At 62.1% G+C, this 21,344-nt stretch overlaps 2 protein-coding genes and 2 non-coding genes across 4 annotated transcripts; 1 reads left to right on the forward strand and 3 right to left on the reverse strand.

Moving 5' to 3' along the window:
- The first annotated feature begins 590 nt into the window (after positions 1-590).
- TMEM179B (transmembrane protein 179B) lies at positions 591-2,326 on the forward strand. Its single transcript, XM_069883109.1, has 5 exons — positions 591-864; positions 1,245-1,432; positions 1,542-1,676; positions 1,782-1,860; positions 2,008-2,326. Exons 1-5 carry the CDS (start codon positions 592-594, stop codon positions 2,164-2,166), a joined length of 834 nt encoding a protein of 277 aa, XP_069739210.1. The 5' UTR covers position 591; the 3' UTR covers positions 2,167-2,326.
- Positions 2,327-3,082: 756 nt separating this feature from the next.
- On the reverse strand, positions 3,083-3,273 carry LOC138735206 (U2 spliceosomal RNA). The gene has a single exon (XR_011339690.1). It is a non-coding gene; the product is annotated as a U2 spliceosomal RNA (small nuclear RNA).
- A 4,979-nt stretch (positions 3,274-8,252) lies between these two features.
- On the reverse strand, positions 8,253-8,443 carry LOC138735207 (U2 spliceosomal RNA). The gene has a single exon (XR_011339691.1). It is a non-coding gene; the product is annotated as a U2 spliceosomal RNA (small nuclear RNA).
- A 2,643-nt stretch (positions 8,444-11,086) lies between these two features.
- On the reverse strand, positions 11,087-19,546 carry MAP3K11 (mitogen-activated protein kinase kinase kinase 11; the record flags this gene model as incomplete). Its single annotated transcript, XM_069883111.1, is given in 11 exon segments — positions 11,087-11,387; positions 11,466-11,536; positions 12,259-12,325; positions 12,421-12,460; positions 12,462-12,538; positions 13,782-13,989; positions 13,991-14,014; positions 15,126-15,295; positions 16,195-16,343; positions 17,063-17,243; positions 18,892-19,546. Coding segments are annotated over 11 exon segments (1,875 nt in total), but the record flags the coding sequence as incomplete, so codon positions are not given.
- Between the last annotated feature and the right edge of the window lie 1,798 nt (positions 19,547-21,344).

The raw sequence follows: 21,344 nt of genomic DNA on the forward strand, positions 1-21,344 counted from the left end.
AGGGATGGAGAAGAGGGGGAGGGAGGGATGGAGAAGAGGGGGGGATGGATGAAGAAGATGGATGGTTGAAGAAGATGGATGGATTGAGAGGTGTGGATGGAGAAGAGGGATGGATGGAGAAGAGGAGGAGGGATGGATGGAGAAGAGAGGATGGATGGAGAAGAGGAGGAGGGATAGATGGAGAGGAGGGATGGATGGAGAAGAGGGATGGTTGAAGAAGATGGATGGATTGAGAGGCGTGGATGGAGAAGAAGGATGGATGGAGAAGAGAGATGGATGGAGAAGAGAGATGGATTGAGAAGGGTGGATGGAGAAGAGGTTGGAGGGATGGAGAAGAGGGACGGATTGAGAAGGGTGGATGGAGAAGAGGTTGGAGGGATGGAGAAGAGGAGGTTGGAGGGATGGAGAAGAGGGATGGATGGATTGAGGAGGGTGGATGGAGAAGAGGAGGAGGGGTGGATGGAGAAGAGGGGAGGCTGGGTTGAGGAGGAATGAGTGGATGGAGGGGGTGGTTGGATGGATGGAGGATGTGAAGAGGGGAGGAGGGATGGATGGATGGAGGATGTAGGTGGCCGTGTGGATGCTCGGATGATGCCACCTCCACGCGGGCTGGGCCCAGGGGCTCTTCCAAAGGGTGGGAATCACCGACGAGGGAGCCCCCAGCCCCGCTGGAATTGGAAGCCGGAGCAGCCGACCCCTGAGGCGGTGTGGGTGCGGGAACGTGGGTGGGGAGGAGCGGAGGAGGCCGGGCTCCAAGGGGGGTGGAAGATGGCGGTGTCCGTCCTGCAGCTGGCGGAGCTCGGCCTCCACGCAGCCGCCTTCCTCTGCGGCGTCGTCTGCGCCGCCGCCCTCACCGTGGCCCAGGTACCGCGGCGCCCGGGGGGACGGGGACCAAACCGGGGGTGGGGGGGGGGGGACGGCGCTCCCACCCCCCTCCTCGCTCCATCCCAGGAGCTTCGCAGCCGCCCCGGGTGGCTTCCATCCCGCTCCTGCCTCATCCAGGTCTTCCTTTTCCTCGCTTGGTGCCTCCCAGTTTGGTTACTGGGAGCGGTGGGAAGCCGGGCTGGAGGAAGGGAAGGGGGGGACGAGTCCTGCTCCCGTCCCGTCGCTCCCGGCGAAGCACGTGAGGGCGTCAGCTGGAGTGGTTTGAGCTTCCGTCCTCCTCCTCCTCCTCGCTGGATGGATCCAGGGGAGGGTTGGGGGGCACCGAGCAGGCCCCCCCACAACCACCCTCCGGTTCGCAGGGGGAGTTCGGAGGTTGGTGCCTCCTTTACGGCACCGTCGGCTGGACCGGGACGGCGCTGGTGCCCAAATCCTTCAGCTCCGTCTCGCTCTGCTCCTTCGTCTCGGCCGTCTCCATCGTGGTGGCTCTTTACAGCTTCTCCTCCCTCCTCTACGGCGTCTACGGCTGCTGCACCGAGGAGCCGCGCTGGTGAGGATGGATCGAGGGCTCCAGGGTTGTGTGTGTGTGTGTCCCCCTCTCCTGCTTTGCTGAGGCTGCCCACCCCCCCCACCCCCTTCCCTATTTTTTCCTTGCGCAGGGATCGCGTTTGGCTCAGCGTCGCATTGGTTGTCGCCTTCATCATCCTCTTCTTCCTCCTGGTCGCCGCCTGCATCCTCCGCGTGGGGCTGGACGCTCTCTGCGCCTCCATCCTGCAAACCAAGGCCGTGACCAGGTCCCAGTGACTTTTCCTGGGAAAAAAGGGGGTGGGTGGGGGGGGTCTCCATGGTTTTTCCAGCCTTCCCACCCCCCTAATTCCTGCTTCTCTCCGTCTCCGCAGCTGCCAGGAGGCTGAACACAAGCCCTGGGGATCACCCTATCGCCCGACCCGCTTCTACAGCAACCTCCGCAGCGCCCAGGTGGGTTTGGGGGGGGGGGGTGACACCCCCAATTCCTGGGAGGCAGGGGGTGAGGAGCAAGAAGCCGGAGGGTGGGACTGGGATGGGGGCGAGGAGGCTGCATTATCAGCTTGTCCCCCCCCTCAATTTGTCCTCTCGGCCCCGCAGGCGTCGGCCTGGGTGACCGTGTTCCTGTGGGGCCTGCTGACCGCGCGGCTGCTGCTGCGGCGTCGCTCCGAGGCCCCGTTCCAGCTGCTCCGGAGCCACCATCCCGAGCGGAACCCCGAGGCCGAAGCCCTTTTCGCGGGGCGCCCCGTAGGGCCCTGAGAAAAAAAAAAAAAAACTAAACAACTCAGGGGACCGGGGGGGTGTCTGAGCGTCTTGTGCTGCTGCCCCCAGCGAGGGCCGAGGATGCGCTGCGGGTGACCCCCGAACCCCCCGAAATGGTGGGGGTCTTGGTGCTGGGGGGGAATTAAAGGTGAGGGTTGCAGGAGCTGAGCCTGTGTGGGTGCTGGGGGAGGGAGAGGAGGGGGGAGAGGAAGGGGAGGAAGGAGAGGAGGAATAGGGGGGGAAGAGGAAGGGAAGGAGGGGGAAGGGGAATAGGAGGGGGAGGAGGAAGGGAAGGAGGGGGAAGGGGAAGGGAAGGAGAAGAGGAAGGGAAGGAGGGGGAGGAGGAGGAGGAGGAGGGGGAGGAGGAATAGGAGGGGGAAGAGGAAGGGAAGGAGGGGGAAGAGTAATAGGAGGAGGAAGGGGAAGGGAAGGAGAAGAGGAATAAGAGGGGGAAGAGTAATAGGAGGAAGAGGAAGGGAAGGAGAAGAGGAATAAGAGGGGGAAGAGTAATAGGAGGAGGAAGAGGAAGGGAAGGAGAAGAGGAATAAGAGGGGGAAGAGGAAGGGAAGGAGGAAGAGGAGGAGGAAGGGAAGGAGGGGGAGGAGGAATAGGAGGAGGAAAAGGGGAGGAAAGAGGAGTAGCAGGGGAAGAGGAATAGGAGAAGGAAGAGAAGGGTGAAGAAGAATAGGAGGAGGAAGAGAAGGGGAAAGAGTAAGGGGAGGAGGGGGAATAGGAGGAAGAAGAAAGGAAGGAGGAGGGGAAGAGGAAGAGAAGGATGGAAGGCACGGGGCGAGGCGCCTTCAGGAGAGGCGGCGGGAGCGCAAAACCAGAAGAATGAAGAGAGAAACGAATCAAGACGCCGTTAAGAATCCATAAGAAGAGTTAAGTCTGTTTTTAACTTTCCATAGTCCCCGTGGGGTGCACCGTGCCCGGAAGCACTGCAATACCGGGACGATGCGCGGAGCGGAGGGAGCAAGCTCCGAATCCAACTCCCACGACCAAAAATCCGTTTAATATAAAGTCCTCTCATCGAGGACGTATCAGATATTAAACTGATAAGAACAGATACTACACTTGATCTTAGCCAAAAGGCCGAGAAGCGATGCCGCAGCCCTCCGCCCGCACGGACCCCACCGCTCTCCACTCGCTCTCAACTCACGGCGACCCCCGCCCCGCGCTCCCAGCGCCCCCTGCGCGCCCCGCGGGCCTCGTTTGCATAGCCCCGCCCCTTCCCCGCGCGGCTCCCGCGCCCGAGGAGCCTTTTCCGCTCGTGGCGCCGGCGGGGGGTTCTCCGGCCCCCGGGAGCCCGTGTTCGCCCCGCAGCCTCGGAGTGAGCCCTCTGCGCCTCTCGGCGGAGCCCCGACCCTCCGAAACACCCGATTGCTCCTTTGTCCAGAGCCCCGACCCTCGGAAACACCCGATTGCTCCTTATTTTAGAGTCGCGAGGCTCGAAAAGAGCCGTTTTCTCCTCTTTTGAGAGTCCCGAGGCTCAAAAAGACCCGTTTTCTTCTCTTTTCAGAGTCCCGAGGCTCGAAAACAGCCGTTTTCTTCTCTTTTCAGATTCCCGAGGCTCAGAGAGACCCTTTTTCTCCTCTTTTCAGAGTCCCGAGGCTCGAAAAGACCCATATTCTCCTCATTTCAGAGTCCCGAGGCTCGAAAAGACCCATATTCTCCTCATTTCAGAGTCCCGAGGCTCGAAAAGAGCTGTTTTCTTCTCTTTTGAGAGTCCCAAGCCTCGAAAAGAGCCATTTTCTCCTCTTTTGAGAGTCCTGGGGCTTGAAAAGACCCTTTTTCTCCTCTTTTCAGAGTCCCGACCCTCGAAAAGACCCTTTTTCTTCTCTTTTGAGAGTCCAGAGGCTCGAAAAGAGCCGTTTTCTCCTCTTTTGAGAGTCCCGAGGCACGAAAAGACCCGTTTTCTTCTCTTTTGAGCGTTGTGAGGCTCGAAAAGAGCCGTTTTCTTCTCTTTTGAGAATCCCAAGTCTCAGAGAGACCCTTTTTCTCTTCTTTTCAGAGTCCTGAGGCTCAAAAAGACCCATATTCTCCTCATTTCAGAGTCCCGAGGCTCGAAAAGGCCTGTTTTCTTCTCTTTTAAGAGTCCCGAGGCTCAAAAAGACCATTTTTTGCCTCATTTGAGAGTCCCGAGGCTCAAAAAGACCCTTTTTCTGCACTTTTCAGAGTCCTGACCCTCGAAAAGACCCGTTTTCTCCTCATTTCACAGTCGCAAGGCTTGAGAAGACCCTTTTTCTCCCCTTTTCATGGTCTCGACCCCTGAAAAGACCCTTTTTCTCCTCTTTTCACAGTCTCAGGCTCAGAGAGACCCCTTTTCTCCTCTTTTCAGAGTCCAGAGGCTCGAAAAGAGCCGTTTTCTCCTCTTTTGAGAGTCCCGAGGCACGAAAAGACCCGTTTTCTTCTCTTTTGAGCGTCATGAGGCTCGAAAAGAGCCGTTTTCTTCTCTTTTGAGAATCCCAAGTCTCAGAGAGACCCTTTTTCTCTTCTTTTCAGAGTCCTGAGGCTCAAAAAGAGCCGTTTTCTTCTCTTTTCAGATTTCCGAGGCTCAGAGAGACACTTTTTGTCCTCTTTTGCAAGTCCCGAGGCTCGAAAACACCCGTTTTCTTCTCTTTTCAGAGTCCCGAGGCTCGAAAAGAGCCGTTTTCTTCTCTTTTGAGAGTCCAGGGGCTCGAAAAGACCCTTTTTCTCCTCTTTTCAGAGTCCCGACCCTCGAAAAGACCCGTTTTCTCCTCATTTCACAGTCGCAAGGCTTGAGAAGACCCTTTTTCTCCCTTTTCATGGTCCCGACCCCTGAAAAGACCCTTTTTCTCCTCTTTTCACAGTCTCGAGGCTCGAAAAGACCCGTTTGCTCCACTTTTGAGAGTCCCGAGGCTCAAAAACACCCTTTTTCTCCTCTTTTCAGAGTTCCGAGGCTCAAAAAGAGCCTTTTTTCTCCTCATTTCAGAGTCGTGAGGCTCAGAGAGACCCTTTTTCTCCTCTTTTGAGAGACCTGAGGCTTGAAAAGGCCCATTTTCTTCTCTTTTCAGAGTCCCGAGGCTCTCAAAAAGAGCTGTTTTCTTCTCTTTTGAGAGTCCCGAGTCTCAGAGAGACCCTTTTTCTCTTCTTTTCAGAGTCCCGAGGCTCAAAAAGAGCTGTTTTCTTCTCTTTTTAGAGTCCCGACCCTCGAAAAGACCCTTTTTCTTCTCTTTTTAGGGTCCTGAGGCTCAAAAACGCCCGTTTTTTTCTCTTTTCAGATTACCGAGGCTTGAAAAGAGCCGTTTTCTCCTCATTTCAGAGTCCCGAGGCTCAAAAAGAGCCATTTTCTCCTCTTTTGAGAGTCCCGAGGCTCTAAAAGAGCCATATTCTCCTCTTTTCATAGTCCCGAGGCTCAGAGAGACCCTTTTTCTCCTCTTTACAGAGTCCCAAGCCTCGAAAAGAGCCATTTTCTCCTCTTTTGAGAGTCCCGGGGATCAAAAAGACCCTTTTTCTCCTCTTTTCAGAGTCCTGACCCTCGAAAAGACCCTTTTTCTTCTCTTTTGAGCGTCACAAGGCTCAAAAAGGCCTGTTTTCTTCTCTTTTCAGAGTCCCGAAGCTCAAAAAGACCATTTTTCGCCTCATTTTAGAGTCCCGAGGCTCGAAAAGACCCTTTTTCTGCACTTTTCAGAGTCCCGACCCTCGAAAAGACCCGTTTTCTCCTCATTTCACAGTCCCGAGGCTTGAGAAGACCCTTTTTCTCCCCTTTCCATGGTCCCGACCCCGAAAAGACCCTTTTTCTCCTCTTTTCACAGTCTCGAGGCTCGAAAAGACCCGTTTGCTCCTCTTTTGAGAGTCCCGAGGCTCAAAAACACCCTTTTTCTCCTCTTTTCAGAGTCCCAAGACTCGAAAAGAGCCGTTTTCTCCTCATTTCAGAGACTGAGGCTCAGAGAGACCCCTTTTCTCCTCTTTTGAGAGTCCAGAGGCTCGAAACCAGCCATTTTCTCCTCTTTTGAGAGTCCCGAGGCACGAAAAGACCCGTTTTCTTCTCTTTTGAGCGTCGTGAGGCTCTAAAAGAGCCGTTTTCTTCTCTTTCGAGAATCCCAGGTCTCAGAGAGACCCTTTTTCTCTTCTTTTCAGAGTCCCGAGACTCAAAAAGAGCCGTTTTCTTCTCTTTTCAGATTTCCGAGGCTCAGAGAGACACTTTTTGTCCTCTTTTGCAAGTCCCGAGGCTCGAAAACACCCGTTTTCTTCTCTTTTCAGAGTCCTGAGGCTCGAAAAGAGCCGTTTTCTTCTCTTTTCAGAGTCCCGAGGCTCGAAAAGACCCATATTCTCCTCATTTCAGAGTCCCGAGGCTCGAAAAGAGCCGTTTTCTTCTCTTTTGAGAGTCCTGGGGCTCGAAAAGACCCTTTTTCTCCTCTTTTCAGAGTCCCGACCCTCGAAAAGACCCGTTTTCTCCTCATTTCACAGTCGCAAGGCTTGAGAAGACCCTTTTTCTCCCCTTTTCATGGTCCCGACCCCTGAAAAGACCCTTTTTCTCCTCTTTTCACAGTCTCGAGGCTCGAAAAGACCCGTTTTCTTCTCTTTTGAGAGTCCCGAGGCTCAAAAACACCCTTTTTCTCCTCTTTTCAGAGTCCCGAGGCTCAAAAAGAGCCTTTTTTCTCCTCATTTCAGAGTCGTGAGGCTCAGAGAGACCCTTTTTCGCCTCATTTCAGAGTCGTGAGGCTCGAAAAGACGTGTTTCGTCCTTATTTCACTGTCACGAGGCTCGAAAAGACCCATTTCTCCTTTTTCCAGAGTCCCGAGGCTCGAAAAGACCCTTTTTCTCCTCTTTTGAGAGTCCCGAGGTTCAAAAAGACCCTTTTTCTCCTCTTTTCAGAGTCCCGGGGCTCAAAAAGACCCTTTTTTCTCATCATTTAAGTGCCGCGAGGGTCGAAAAGTGCCGTTTTCTCCTCATTTCACAGTCCCTAAGCTCGAAAAGAGCCGTTTTTCTCACTTTCTCAGAGTCGTGGGGCTCCAAAAGATCCGTTTTCTCCTCTTTTGAGAGTCGCAAGGCTCGTATGGTCGGACTCGATGATCCGGTGGGTCTCTTCCAACCTGGTTATTCTATGATTCTATGAAAAGACCCTTTTTCTCCTCTTTTGAGAGTCCCGAGGCTCGAAAAGCTCCGTTTTCTCCTAATTTCACAGTTGTGAGGCTAGAAAAGCCCTGGTTTTGCCTCTTTTTAGAGTCCCGTGGTTTGAAAAGACCCGTTTTCTCCCCTTCTCAGAGTCCGGGGGCTCAAAAAGACCCTTTTTTCTCCTCATTTCAGAATCCCGAGGCTTGAAAAGACCCGTTTTCTCCTCATTTCACAGTCACGAGGCTAGAAAACACCCTTTTTGCCTCATTTCACAGTCCCGAGGAGGAAAAGACCCGTTTTTCTCACTTTCTCAGAGTCCCGAGGCTCGAAAAGACCATTTTTCACCTCACTTCACAGTCGCAAAGCTGGAAAAGACCCTTTTTCGCCTCATTTCACAGTCCCGAGGCCCGAAAAGAGCCGTTTTTCCACTCTTTTCTGAGTCCCGAGGCTCGAAAAGACCCTTTTTCTCCTCTTTTCACAGTCGCGAGGCTCGAAAAGACCTTTATTCTCCTCATTTCAGAGTCCCGAGTCTCGAAAAGAGCCTTTTTCTCCTCATGTCAGAGTTGCGAGGCTCGAAAAGAGCCCTTTCCTCTTTTCAGAGTCCCTAGGCTCGAAAATCTCCGTTTTCTCCTAATTTCACAGTTGTGAGGCTCGAAAAGACCTTTTTACACCTCTTTTCGGAGTCCCGAGGCTCGAAAAGAGCCGTTTTCTCCTCTTTTCAGAGTCCCGAGGCTCAAAAAGACCCATTTCGTCCTTATTTCACAGTCACGAGGCTCGAAAAGACCCATTTCCCCTCTTTTGAGAGTCCCGAGGCTCGAAAAGAGCCGTTTTCTCCTCTTTTCAGAGGCGCGGGGGGGGCGCGGAGGGATATTGGGAAGCGCTGCGGCCCCAGCGACCGCGCTCCGAGCCTCCAGCGCTAACCTTAACCCAGACCCAAAGCACAACAGGACAAGAAGCCCCGGAGAAGCGCATTTATTCTATTTTTAACCACAAATACTCCCCATGGGGGGTGCACCGTGCCCGGAAGCACTGCAATACCGGGACGATGCGCGGAGCGGAGGGAGCAAGCTCCGAATCCAACTCCCACGACCAAAAATCCGTTTAATATGAAGTCCTCTCATCGAGGACGTATCAGATATTAAACTGATAAGAACAGATACTACACTTGATCTTAGCCAAAAGGCCGAGAAGCGATGCCGGAGCCCTCCGCCCGCACGGGCCCCACCGCTCCCCACTCGCTCTCAGCTCACGGCGACCCCCGCCCCGCGCTCCCAGCGCCCCTTGCGCGCGCTCAGCGGGCCTCATTTGCATAGCCCCGCCCACTCTCCCAGCGTCCCTTGCGCTCCCCGCTCCCTCCTCCCCTGGCGGAGCTTGAGGCTGTTCCCTGTCCCCCTGTCCCCTGTCCCTTGGGAGAAGAGCCCAGCTCCCTCCTCTCCGCAACTAAAGGCTGAAGGAAAAAGCCATCAAGTACCTCACCCTCTTCCTCATCCCCTGTCGCTGTCGCTCGCTCTGCCTCCAATAGGGTCCGAGTATATAGGGGGTGGGGGGGGCAGCTGGGGGGCTTTAAAGGGGGATACAGGGCGGGGGGGCATTTTAGGGTCTTTAGGGATGCACCTGGGGGTCTTAGGGGGGACACAGAGGGTGAAGGAGCAGCCGTGGGTCTCAAGGCAGCGACTCGGGGGGGGGAATCGAGGTTTTATTTGCCCCCAACCCCCCCACCCCAGTCCAGTGCTCAGCCCCATCAGGGCGCCACTTCCGGTCAGGCACTTCCGGTTTTTGTGTGTGTGTGTGTGTCCCTCCCCCCTTTTCCCCAGCGGGGCCGCGGCTCCCGAGTTCCGCTTGGCTACCCGGGGGGGGCGTGGCTTCCTGAGGTCACGTGGGCGGACGCGGCGCCTCCTCACTGGTCGCAGAAGGGGTCACGTGGGCTCGGCCCCGGGCGCGCGGCGGGGGTCACGTGGGCGCGCGCGGCTCCCGCCGAGACGAAGCTCCAGGGGTCGAGACGAGGCCGGAGGGGGGAGGGGCGGGGGCGGGGGGCGGGGCCTGAGGGGGCGGGGCCGGAAGTGACCCCCGAGTGACCCCCCAGCTCCCTAACTGACCCCCAAGTGACCCCCCAGCCCCACAACTGACCCCCGAGTGACCCCCAGACCCATAACTGACCCACAAGTGCCCCCCAAGTGACCCCCCAGACCCATAACTGACCCACTAGTGACCCCCAGACCCATAATTGACCCCCAAGTGACCCCAAGTGATCCCCCAGACCCATAACTGACCCATAAGTGACCCCCAGACCCATAAATGACCCCCAAGTGACCCCCAAGTGACCCCCCAGACCCATAACTGACCCCCAAGTGACCCCCAAGTGACCCCCAGACCCATAACTGACCCACAAGTGACCCCCAAGTGACCCCTCAGACCCATAACTGACCCACAAGTGACCTCCAAGTGACCCCCAGACCCATAACTGACCCCCAAGTGACCCCCAGACCCATAACTGACCCACAAGTGCCCCCTGAGTGACCCCCCAGACCCACAACTGACCCCCAAGTGACCCCCAGGCCCATAACTGACCCCCAAGTGACCCCCAAGTGACCCCCAGACCCATAACTGACCCACAAGTGACCCCCAAGTGACCCCCAGACCCATAACTGACCCCCAAGTGACCCCCAAGTGACCCCCCAGACCCATAACTGACCCCCAAGTGACCCCCAAGTGACCCCCAGACCCATAACTGACCCACAAGTGACCCCCAAGTGACCCCCCAGACCCATAACTGACCCACAAGTGACCCCCAAGTGACCCCCCAGACCCATAACTGACCCCCAAGTGACCTCCAAGTGACCCCCAGACCCATAACTGACCCACAAGTGCCCCCTGAGTGACCCTCCAGACCCACAACTGACCCCCAAGTGACCCCCAGCCCCATAACTGACCCCCAAGTGACCCCCAAGTGATCCCCCAGACCCATAACTGACCCATAAGTGACCCCCAGACCCATAAATGACCCCCAAGTGACCCCCAAGTGACCCCCCAGACCCATAACTGACCCCCAAGTGACCCCCAAGTGACCCCCAGACCCATAACTGACCCCTAGGTGACCCCCAGCCCCCCCGCCGCCCCCCAGCCCCACTCACCCCCCGGGCTCGGCTCGCGGTGGCTCCGGGCGCGGACCCAGTTCAGGGGTCCCAGTCCGTCCCAGTTCAGGGGTCCCGGGAGACTGGACCCGACCCAGTTCGGGGCTTCCCGGGGTCCCAGCCCAACCCAGTTCGGGGGTCCCAGGGGTCCCAGCCCAACCCAGTTCGGGGGTCCCAGCACGACTCAGTTTGGGGGTCCCAGGGGTCCCAGGGGACTGGATCTGCCCCAGTTTGGGGGTCCCAGTACGTCCCAGTTTGGGGGTCCCGGGCAGGCTGAGCGCCAGTGACCCAGGGGTCCGGGCACGGCCCAGTTTGGGGGTCCCAGGGGTCCCAGTACGACCCAGTTCAGGAGTCCCCAGAGCCTCAGTACGACCTAGTTCGGGGCTCCCAGGGGTCCCAGCCCAACCCAGTTTGGGGGGTCCCAGTATGACCCAGTTCAGGACTCCCAGGGGTCCCCGTATGACCCAGTTCAGAGGTCCCGGCCCAACCCAGTTCGGGGGTCCCAGGGGTCCCAGCCCTCCCCAGCTCAGGGGTCCCGGGGGGCCCCAGTACATCCCAGTTCAGGGGTCCTGGGGGACTGGACCCGACCCAGTTTGGGGGTCCCAGTCTGCCTCAGTTCAGGGGTCCCAGGAAAACCCAGTTCGGGGGCCCCAGTATGACCCAGTTCGGGGGTCCCAGGGGTCCCAGTATAACCCAGTTCGGGGGGTCCCAGGGGTCCCAGTATAACCCGGTTCGGGGGTCCCAGCACAGCTCGTCTCGGGGGTCCCGGGCGAGCTCAGCTCGGGGGTGCCGGGGCTCTCGGGGTGCCTGGGCCCCCCCAGACGTCTCGGGGGGCGCCGCAGGAGGCCGGGGGAGGGCGGGGGGGCTGCGGGGGGGGGTCCCGGCTGGGGAGGGGTCCCGGCCGAGCCGCAGCGACGCCAGCAGCGCCGACCCCCGCAGCAGCGCCCGACGCAGCAGCCGCGGCGTCCCCCCCCCGCGCCTCCTCCGCCTCGGGGGTCCCGGGCTCACCTGGGGGGGCGAGGGGGGGGCTGTGAGCGAGAGGGGACCCCCGGCACCCCCCCCACTTTCCCAGTCGAGGGGACTCACTGGTCGGGGAGGCATCGCTGGGGCTCAGCTCGTCCGCGTCCGGCAACCAGGAGCTCTCGTCCAGCCTCCGCCTGGGGGGGGGGACGGGGGGAAACAGGGGGGTTGGGGGGGCTTGGGGGGGGCCAAGGGACTTGGGGGCACCCAGGGGTTCAGGTGGGGCCCACGGGCTTTGGGGGAAACGCAGGGGTTTGGGGTGGGCCATGAGGTTTGGGGGGATAAAAGGATTTGGGGGGGGATCTAGGAGGTTTGGGAGGGGTACACAAGGAGTTTGGGGGGGTCCATGGGGTTTGAGGGGGTACCAAGGGGGGCGGACACAAGGAGTTTGGGGGGGACCCAGGGGCTGCCATGGGGTTTGGGGGGGGGGGGGGCACAAGAGGATTGGGGGGGCACCCAGAGGAGTAGGGGGGTCAAGGGATTTCGGGGGGATGCAGGGGGTTTGGGGGGCACCCAGGGGGCCAGGGGGTCCATGGGGGGTGGGGGGGCACCCAGGAGAGGGGGGGGGATCAGGGGATTTGGGGGGGACCCAGGGGTTCAGGGGGGTCCATGGGGACTTGAGGGGGCACCCAGGGGGGTGGGGGGGGGCCATGGGGATTTGGGGGCACAGGGGGATCAAGGGATTTGGGGGGGCTTATGGGGTTTGGGGATAGCCAAGGGATTTAGGGGGGACCCAGGGGGGCACCTAGTGGTTTTGGGGGGGGGGAGCACAGGGATTTGGGGTACAGGAGGGAGCGAGGGGGACCCAGACGTTGGGGGGAGCCCCTCCAGACGTTGTGGGGGGCCCCCCGGGACCCACCAGCCATTGGGGGCGCTTCCCTTGCCCCCCCAGCCCCGCGGCGGCTCCTCCTCCTCCTCGGGCTCCACTGGGGGGGGGGGGGGAACGACACGGGGTGTGACGTCATCACGTGACCCGTGACGTCACGATGACGTCACACCCCCACCCCATGACGTCACTCACGCTGGATGGCGCGGAGCCGAGGGAAGGGGGGGGACGCCCCCCCCCGGCCCCTCCTGGGGGTCCCCGGATCGGGGGTCGCCCCCCGGCGCCGCCTGCACCGTCAGCCGATGCTTGAAGTCTGGGGGGGGAGGGGAAGAGTTTAGGGGGGGCCCCCAGAGCCCCCCAAAGCCCCCTGTACCCCAAAACCCCCCTGTACCCCAAAACCTCTGCACCCCTTAGCACCCCTGGTCCCCACAGCCCCTCAAAACCCTCTGCTCCCCCTGTACCCCAAATCCTCTTGCCCCTCCCAGCACCCCTGGTACCCCCAGCCCCCCCAAAGCCCCAGGACCCCCAAACCCCCCCATACCCCAAATCCTCTGCCCCTCCCAGGTCCCCTGTTCCCCCCAGCCCCCCCAAAGCCCACTGAACCCCCAAACCCCCCCATACCCTCCTGGTCTCCACAGCCCCCTGGACCCCCAAACCCCCCCATACCCCAAATCCTCTGCCCCCCCAGCCCCACAAAACCCCCTGGACCTCCAACCACCCCCGTACCCCATATCCTCCTGGTCCCCCCAGCCCCCCCAAAGCCCCCAGGACCCCAAACCCCCCCGTACCCCATATCCTCCTGGTCCCCCCAGCCCCCCCAAAGCCCCCAGGACCCCCAAGCCTCCCCATACCCCAAATCCTCTGCCCCCCCAGCCACCCAAAACCCCCAGGACCCCAACCACCCCCATACCTCGTATCCTCCTGGTCCCCCCAAAGTCCCCAGGACCCCAACCACCCCCGTACCCCGTATCTTCCTGGGCCCCCCAGCCCCCCCAAAGCCCCCAGGACCCCCAAACCCCCCCATACCCCATATCCTCCTGGTCTCCACAGCCCCCTGGACCCCCAAACCCCCCCATACCCCAAATCTTCTGCCCCCCCCAGCTCCCCTGGTCCCCCCAAAGCACCCTGTTCCCCCCCAGCCCCCCAAACCCCCCTGGACCCCCAAACCCCCTCGTACCCCGTATCCTCCTGGTCCCCCAAGCCCCCCCATACCCCAAATCATCTGCCCTCCCCCAGCACCTCTGGTCCCCCCAAACCACCCTGGCCCCGCAAGCCCCCCCATATCCCAAATCTTCTGCCCCCCCCAGCTCCCCTGTTCCCCCCTAGACCCCCAAAACCCCCTAGACCCCCAAACCACCCCGTACCCCATATCCTCCTGGTCCCCCCAGCCCCCCCAAAGACCCCGGCACCCCAACCAGCCCCGTACCCCATATCCTCCTGGGCCCCCCAGCCCCCCCAAAGCCCACTGAACCCCCAAACCCCCCATACCCCATATCCTCCTGGTCTCCACAGCCCCCCAGCCCCCCCAAGCCCCCCGTCCCCACAGCCCCCCTCACCCTGGGGCATGCCGATGTGGTCGGCGGGGCGCCGCGGCCGTCGGAAGGGGGGTCGTCGTCGTTTGTGGCTCGGGGGGGGCCGGGGGGGTCCCCGCAGCATGAGGCTGAGCTCCCGCTCCAGCACCTCGAGCTCGCGCTGCGCCACGGCCGCCTCGCGCTGTCGCAGGGCCTCGGCCTGCGAGCGCTGCGCCCGCTGCGCCCGCGCCACCCGCCTCCTCCCGGCTGCGCAGCTCCTGGGGGGCACGGGGGGCACGGGGGGCTGCGGTCACTGGGGGTCACACGGGGTCACAGGGGACAGGGGGGTCAGGGGGGCTTGGGGGGACATGGAGGGTCAGGGGTCTTGGGGGGGCTTGGGGGGACATGGAGGGTCAGGGGGGCTTGGGGGGCCTTGGGGGGACACAGGGGGTCAGGGGGTGCAGGGGTCATTGGGGGTCATTGGGGGTCATTGGGGGTCACAGGGGATGTGGGGCTCGGGGAGTCACAGGGGACATGGGGGTCAGGGGGCTTGGGGTGATACGGAGGATCAGGGGACATGGGGGGACACGGGGGGCAGGGGGGCAGGGGTCATTGGGGGTCACAGGGGACATGGAGAGACACGGGGGGCAGGGGACGTGGGGGTCATTGGGGGGCACAGGGGTCACAGGGGATGTGGGGGTCAGGGGGGCTTGGGGGGACATGGAGGGTCAGGGGACATGGGGGGGGCTGGGGGGTCAGGGGACACCAGGGGTCATTGGGGGTCATTGGGGGTCACAGGGGGTCACAGGGGATGTGGGGGTCAGGGGGGCTTGGGGGGACACGGAGGGTCAGGGGACACAGGGGCACGTGGGGGGGTTTGGGGGGACAGGGGGTCTTGGGGGGACATGGAGGGCCAGGGGACATGGGGGGACATAGGGGACATGGGGGGGTTTGGGGGGACAGGGGGGGGCCTGGGGGGACATGGAGGGTCAGGGGACACCAGGGGTCATTGGGGGTCACAGGGGATGTGGGGGTCAGGGAGTCACAGGGGACACGGGGGTCAGGGGGGCTTGGGGGGACATGGATGGTCAGGGGACACGGGGGGACGTGGGGGGGTCTGGGGGGTCGGGGGGCTTGGGGGGGCTTGGGGGGACAGGGAGGGTCAGGGGACATGAGGGGACGTGGGGGGGTTTGGGGGGTCGGGGTCTTGGGGGGACATAGGGGTCAGGGGACACGGGGGGACACAGGGGGGGCCATGGGGGTCTCAGGCATTTTAGGGGAGCCCCAGAGGGTCTCGGGGGCGTTCCCAGGGGGGTCTGGGGGGGGGTCTGGGGGTGTCCTGGGGGTCTGGGGGGGGGCTCTGGGGAGGGGTCCGGGTTTTGGGGTGACCTTCTCCCGGGCGCGCAGCTCCCCGAAGAGCCCCTGGATCTCGCGGCGCCAGCTCTCCTGCAGCGAGTGGAAGGACTCGGGGGGCCCCAGCCCCCCCGGCTCCAGCGCCTCCAGCTGCCCCAGCAGCACCCCGAAACCCGGCCGGCGGTGCGGGTCCTGCTCCCAGCACGCTGGCGGCACCCCCAGATCAGACCGGCACCCCGAAAGCGGACCCGCACCCCGATATTGACCCCACACCCCAACACTGAACCCCAACATCAACCCCAAAACTCAACACTGACCCCACACCCCAACACTGAACCCCAACATTGACCCCAAACCCCAATGTTGAACCCCAATATCAACCCCAACACTGACCTAAACTCCAACATTGACCCCCAACATCAACCTGAACCCCAACATTCGATGCCAACATCAACTCCAAACCCCAACGTTGACCCCCAACATCAACGAGGGACCCCAACATTGACCTAAACCCCAACATTGAACCCCAACGTTGACCCAAATCCCAGCCTTGAACCCCAATATCAACCCCAACATTGACCTAATCCCCAACATTGAACCCCAACATCGACGTCAACCTCAATGTTAAACCCCAATATCAATGAGGAACCCCAATATTGACCAAAACTCCAACACTGAACCCCAATATCAACTCCAAACATTGACCTAAACCCCAACATCGACCTCCAACATCAACCCGAACCCCGATATCAACCCCAAACCCCAACATTGACCCTCAATATCAACCTGAACCCCAACATTAAACCCCAACATCGCGACTGGCGTTAACCACGAACCCCAACGTTGCCCCCCAGCCCCTCAAGGCCCCATCCCCGGGGTCCCCCTGAGGTTTTGGCCCCCCCGGACCCCAACATTGACCCCCAACATCGTCCCCCAACCCCAACATCAACCCAAACCCCAACATCAAACCCCAATATCTCTCCCAACACCAACCAGGAACCCCAACGTTGCCCCCCAGACCCCTCAAGGCCCCATCCCTGGGGTCCCCCTGAGGTTTTTGCCCCCCCCAGCCCCCCGGGCCCCCCCAAATCGCCCCCCCCCGGACCTGCCATGACGCGGGCGAGGGCCGGGGGGCAGGTGCTGGGGATCGGCAGCGTCAGCTTGTTGACGGCGACGCCGTAAGCCACCGCGAGGCCATCGATGCCGCGGTAGGGGACCTCGCCCGTCAGCAGCTCCCACAGCAGCACCCCGTAACTGGGGATGGGGGGGAAAGGGGGTGAGACCCCCCCCAACAGCCCCTCTGGGGCGCCGGGACCCCCAAATCCCACACCCAGGGATGAAGAACCACCCCCAAATCCCACACCCAGGGCTCCGGGACCCCCAAATCCCACACCCAGGGGGCCAAGAAACCCCCAAATCCCACACCCAGGGGTCCAAGAAACCCCCCAACACCCCCCAGGGCTCCGGGACCCCCAAATCCCACACCCAGGGGTCCAAGACCCCCCACAATCCCCCCCCTCCATGGACTTGTGACCCTCTACCAATGAACCCATGAACCCAGGAGACCCCAAACCCCTTCTCCAAAGGTTCTAGGTGTCTCCCATGAACCCAAGACCTCCATGACCCACCACCCATAAGCCCAGGAGACCCCAAATTCTTTCTCCAAGGGTTCCAGGTGCCCTCAAACACCCCACCCGGGGACCCAAGACCTCCAGGATCCTCCACTCGTGAACCCATGGACCCAGGAGACCCCAAACTTCTTCTCCTGGGGTTCCAGTTGCCCTCAAGCCCCCCCCACATGGGCCCAAGACCTCCAGGATCCTCCACCCATGGACCCATGAACCCAGGAGACCCCAAACCCCTTCTCCAAAGGTTCTAGGTGCCTCCCATGAACCCAAAATCTCCACAACCCACCACCCATGAGCCCAGGAGACCCCAAACCCCGTCTCCCGGGGCTCCGGGTGTCCCCGCACCTCCAGACGTCGCTGCCCTTGGAGAAGGTGGAGGCCCTGATGACCTCGGGCGCCATCCAGGCGTAGGTGCCGGCCGCGCTCATCTTGGTCGTTCGCTGCCACTCCCGCGCCAGCCCGAAGTCCGTGATCTTCAGGGTCTTGCCCTGAACGTCGTCCCCCTCCACCGGCTGCGCCAGCAGCACTGGGGGGGGCGTCACCCACCGCCCCGGGGACCCCGACGGGGACCCCGACCCGAGACCCCGACCCAGAGACACCAAAGAACCTGGAGACCTCAACAGGGAACCCAACCGAAGACCCCAACCCAGAGACCCCAATGAACCCATAGACCCCAAGAGGGAACCCAACCCGAGACCCCGACCCAGAGATCCAGGGACCCCAAAGAACCTGGAGACCTCAACAGGGAACCCAACCGAAGACCCCAACCCAGAGACCCCAGTGAACCCACAGACCCCAAGAGGGAACCCAACCCGAGACCCCGACACAGTGATCCAGGGACCCCAAAGAACCTGGAGACCTCAATGGGGAACCCAATGCGGACCTCAACCAGAGACCCCAACCCGAGACCCCGACCCAGAGACCCAGGGACCCCAAAGAACCTGAAGAGCTTAATGGGGAACCCAAGATGAGACCCAACCAGACCCCAACCCACGGACCCCAACCCAGAGACCCCAAGAGGAACCCAACCAAAGACCCCAACCCATGGAGCTCCACGAATCCAATGAACCCGAAGACCTCAATGGGGAGATGAAGACCTTTGGGGTCCCCCTTACCCCACTCCACACCCCCCCCAACACCCACGGGTGCCCCCCAAGTGCCCTCTTACCCCACTCCCTGCCCCCCCAGCACCCATGGGTGCCCCCCAATCCATGATGGGGCCCCCCCAGACTCTCCTTACCCCACTCCCTGCCCCCCAAGTCCCCCCATATCCCACTCCACCTCCCCCAACACCCACGGGTGCCCCCCAGGTGCCTCCCTACCCCACTCCCTGCCCCTCCAGCCCACATGGGAGCCCCTCAATCCATGATGGGGCCCCCCCAGCCCCCCCTTACTCCACTCCACACTCCCCGAACACCCACAGGTGCCCCCCAATCACCCCCTTACCTCACTCCCTGCCCCCCAAGTCCCCCCATATCCCACTCCACATCCCCCCAACACCCATGGGTGCCCCCCAAGTGCCCTCTTACCCCACTCCCTGCCCCCCCAGCACCCATGGATGCCCCCCAATCCATGATGGGGCCCCCCCAGACTCCCCTTACCCCACTCCCTGCCCCTCCCCGGCCCCCCATATCCCACTCCACATCCCCCCAACACCCATGGGTGCCCCCCAAGTGCCCCCTTGCCCCACTCCCTGCCCCCCAAGTCCCCCCATATCCCACTCCACATCCCCCCAACACCCATGGGTGCCCCCCAATCACCCCCTTACCCCACTCCCTGCCCCCCAAGTCCCCCCATATCCCACTCCACCTCCCCCAACACCCACAGGTGCCCCCCAAGTGCCTCCCTACCCCACTCCCTGCCCCTCCAGCCCACATGGGAGCCCCTCAATCCATGATGGGGCCCCTCCAGCTCCCCCTTACTCCACTCCACACTCCCCAAACACCCACGGGTGCCCCCCAAGTGCCCCCTTACCCCACTCCCTGCCCCTCAAGTCCCCCCATATCCCACTCCACCTCCCCCCAACACCCATGGGTGCCCCCCAATCACCCCCTTACCCCACTCCCTGCCCCCCAAGTCCCCCCATATCCCACTCCACATCCCCCCAACACCCATGGGTGCCCCCCAATCGCCCCCTTACCCCACTCCCTGCCCCCCCAGGCCCCCCCCCTCACCGTTGCTGGACTTGAGGTCGCGGTGGATGAGGGGCACGGGGGCTCCGGCGTGCAGGTAGCGCATGCCGCGGGCCACCTGCCGCGCCCAGTCGAGGAGGACGTCGGGGGGCACCCGACGCCCCAGGAGGACGCGGGACAGGGGTCCCCCCGCGGCGAACTCCATGACGAGGCAGAGGTGGGGGGGCTCGAGGCAGACGGCCCGTAGAGCCACCACGTTGGGGTGTCGCAGGCGAGCGTAGAGCCGGGCCTCGCGCCGCAGGCTGGCGGCCCCCGCGGCCCCCGCGTCGCCCCTCGCCGCCTTCACCGCCACCACCTCCCCCCGCCACGTGCCCCGGAAAACGCGCCCGAAGCCCCCCGCCCCGATCACCTCCTCCAGGCGCAGCTCCCCGAAACGCACCCGCGCCGGGGGGGACGGGGAGCGGGACCCCCCGACGGGGGACGGGGAGCGGGACCCCCCCAGAGGGGAGGGGGGGAGACGGGGAGCGGGACCTCCCGAGAGGGGAGGGGGGAGACGGGGAGCGGGACCCCCAGTCCCAATCCATGGGGTGCTGCCCCCCCCCACCCCACCCCCAGCAAGAGGGGTGGTGAGGGTGGGGGGCGGCGGGGGGGGGGCTATGGGGGGCCTAGAGGTGCCCAAGGGGGGGATTGGGGGGTCCTAGAGGGAACTGGGGGTTCCTAGAGGTGCCCAAGGGGGGGTTATAGGGGATTGGGGGGTCCTAGAGGTGCCCAAGGGGGGGATTGGGGGGTCCTAGAGGTGCCCAAGACGGGGATTGGGGGGTCCTAGAGGGGATTGGGGGGGTCCTAGAGGCGCCCAAGGGGGGGCTATAGGGGACTGGGGGGTCCTAGAGGTGCCCAAGGGGGGTCTATAGGGGTCTGGGGGGGTCCTAGAGGTGCCCAAGGGGGGGGCTCTAGGTGATCAGTGGTGCCTATAGGGGGGATCGATGGGTCCCTGAGGGCCCCTGTGGCTCCTGGGGGGTCCCCATAGGCCCCTGCTCCACACCTGAGTCGTTATGGGGCCCTATAGATCCTATAGGGTCCTATCGGCCACCACAGCCCCTGGGGGTCTCTAGGAGGCCCTACAGGTCCCTATAGGGGTCCTGGGCGTGTCTGTGGGGCTGGGAGGGTTTCTGGGGTCCCTACTGGTCCCTATGGATCTGGGGGGGTCCCTAGGGGTCTGGGGGTGGTCCCTATTGGTCCTTATGGGCCCGGGGGGGCGCCCTATTGGTCCGTGAGGGATCCCTATGGGTCCCTATTGGTCCGGGGAGGGTCCCTGGGTGTCTCTATGGGTCTCTATGGGTCTGGGGGGGGTCCCTGGGGGCCCCTATGGGTCCGGGGGGGGTCCCTAGGGATCCCTATTGGTCCCTATGGGTCCCGGGGTGGGTCCCTATTGGTCCTTATGGGCCCGGGGGGGGTCCCTGGGGGCCCCTCGGTGTCTCTATGGGTCCGGGGGGGGCCCTGGGGGTCCCTATGGGTCTCCCGCCCCCCCCCTCCTGCCGTCCCCGCCCCGGGATGAGGGATGGGGGGGGGAGGGAGGGGGAAGAAGCGGCGTCCGGTGGCGGCGGCGGCGTCGGCGTCGTCGGGGCAGGGTCGGGGGGGGGCTGGGGGGGCGTCGTGGTGCCGTTCGGAGCCCCCCCAGCCGCGCTGGGGCCCGGGACAAAGGAACAGGAACCCGGCGGGGGGGGCGGGACCGGGAGGGGGGAACCGGACGCCTCTGGAGGTGGCGGGGGGGGGGGGGCAGGAACCGGACGCTTGGGAGGAACCGGATGCGCGGGGCTGCGGGGCCGGGGGGGACCGGATGCGTGGGGGACCGGGCGGGAAAGGCGGGCGTCACGTGACACGCGGACCTGGGGTCCCCCGTCACGTGACACCTGGGAACCCGCGGCCACGTCACGTGACACTTAGGAAAGGGCAGAGGGACCACGAAAATGGGGAGAAAGAGAGCAAAAAACGGGGACGGGGACCTAAAAATGGGGACAGAGACCCCTAAGTGGACACAGGGACCCCTAAAGTGGTGTCAGAGAGCCAAAAATGGGGATAGAGGCCACAAAAATGGGGAGAAAGAGACGAAAAATGGGGACAGAGACCCCAAAATGGGGACAGAGACCCCAAAATGGGGGAGAAAAAGACCAAAGATGGGGACAGAGACCCCGAAAATGGGGAGAAAGAGACCAGAAATGGGGACAGGGACCTAAAAATGGGGACAGGGACTTAAAAATGGGGACAGAGACCCCTAAATGAACACAGGGACCCCTAAAGTGGTGTCAGAGACCCAAAAAATGGGGATAGAGACCACAAAAATGGGGAGAAAGAGACCAAAAATGGGGACAGAGACCCCAAAATGGGGAGAAAGAGACCAGAAATGGGGAGAGAGAGACCAAAAATGGTGACAGGGACCCCAAAAATGGGCATAGAAACCCCAAAATGAGGACAGTGACCCCCAAAATGGGGACAGG

The sequence above is a fragment of the Phaenicophaeus curvirostris genome, unplaced genomic scaffold (genome assembly GCF_032191515.1).
Source record: "Phaenicophaeus curvirostris isolate KB17595 unplaced genomic scaffold, BPBGC_Pcur_1.0 scaffold_571, whole genome shotgun sequence".
NCBI lineage: Eukaryota > Metazoa > Chordata > Aves > Cuculiformes > Cuculidae > Phaenicophaeus > Phaenicophaeus curvirostris.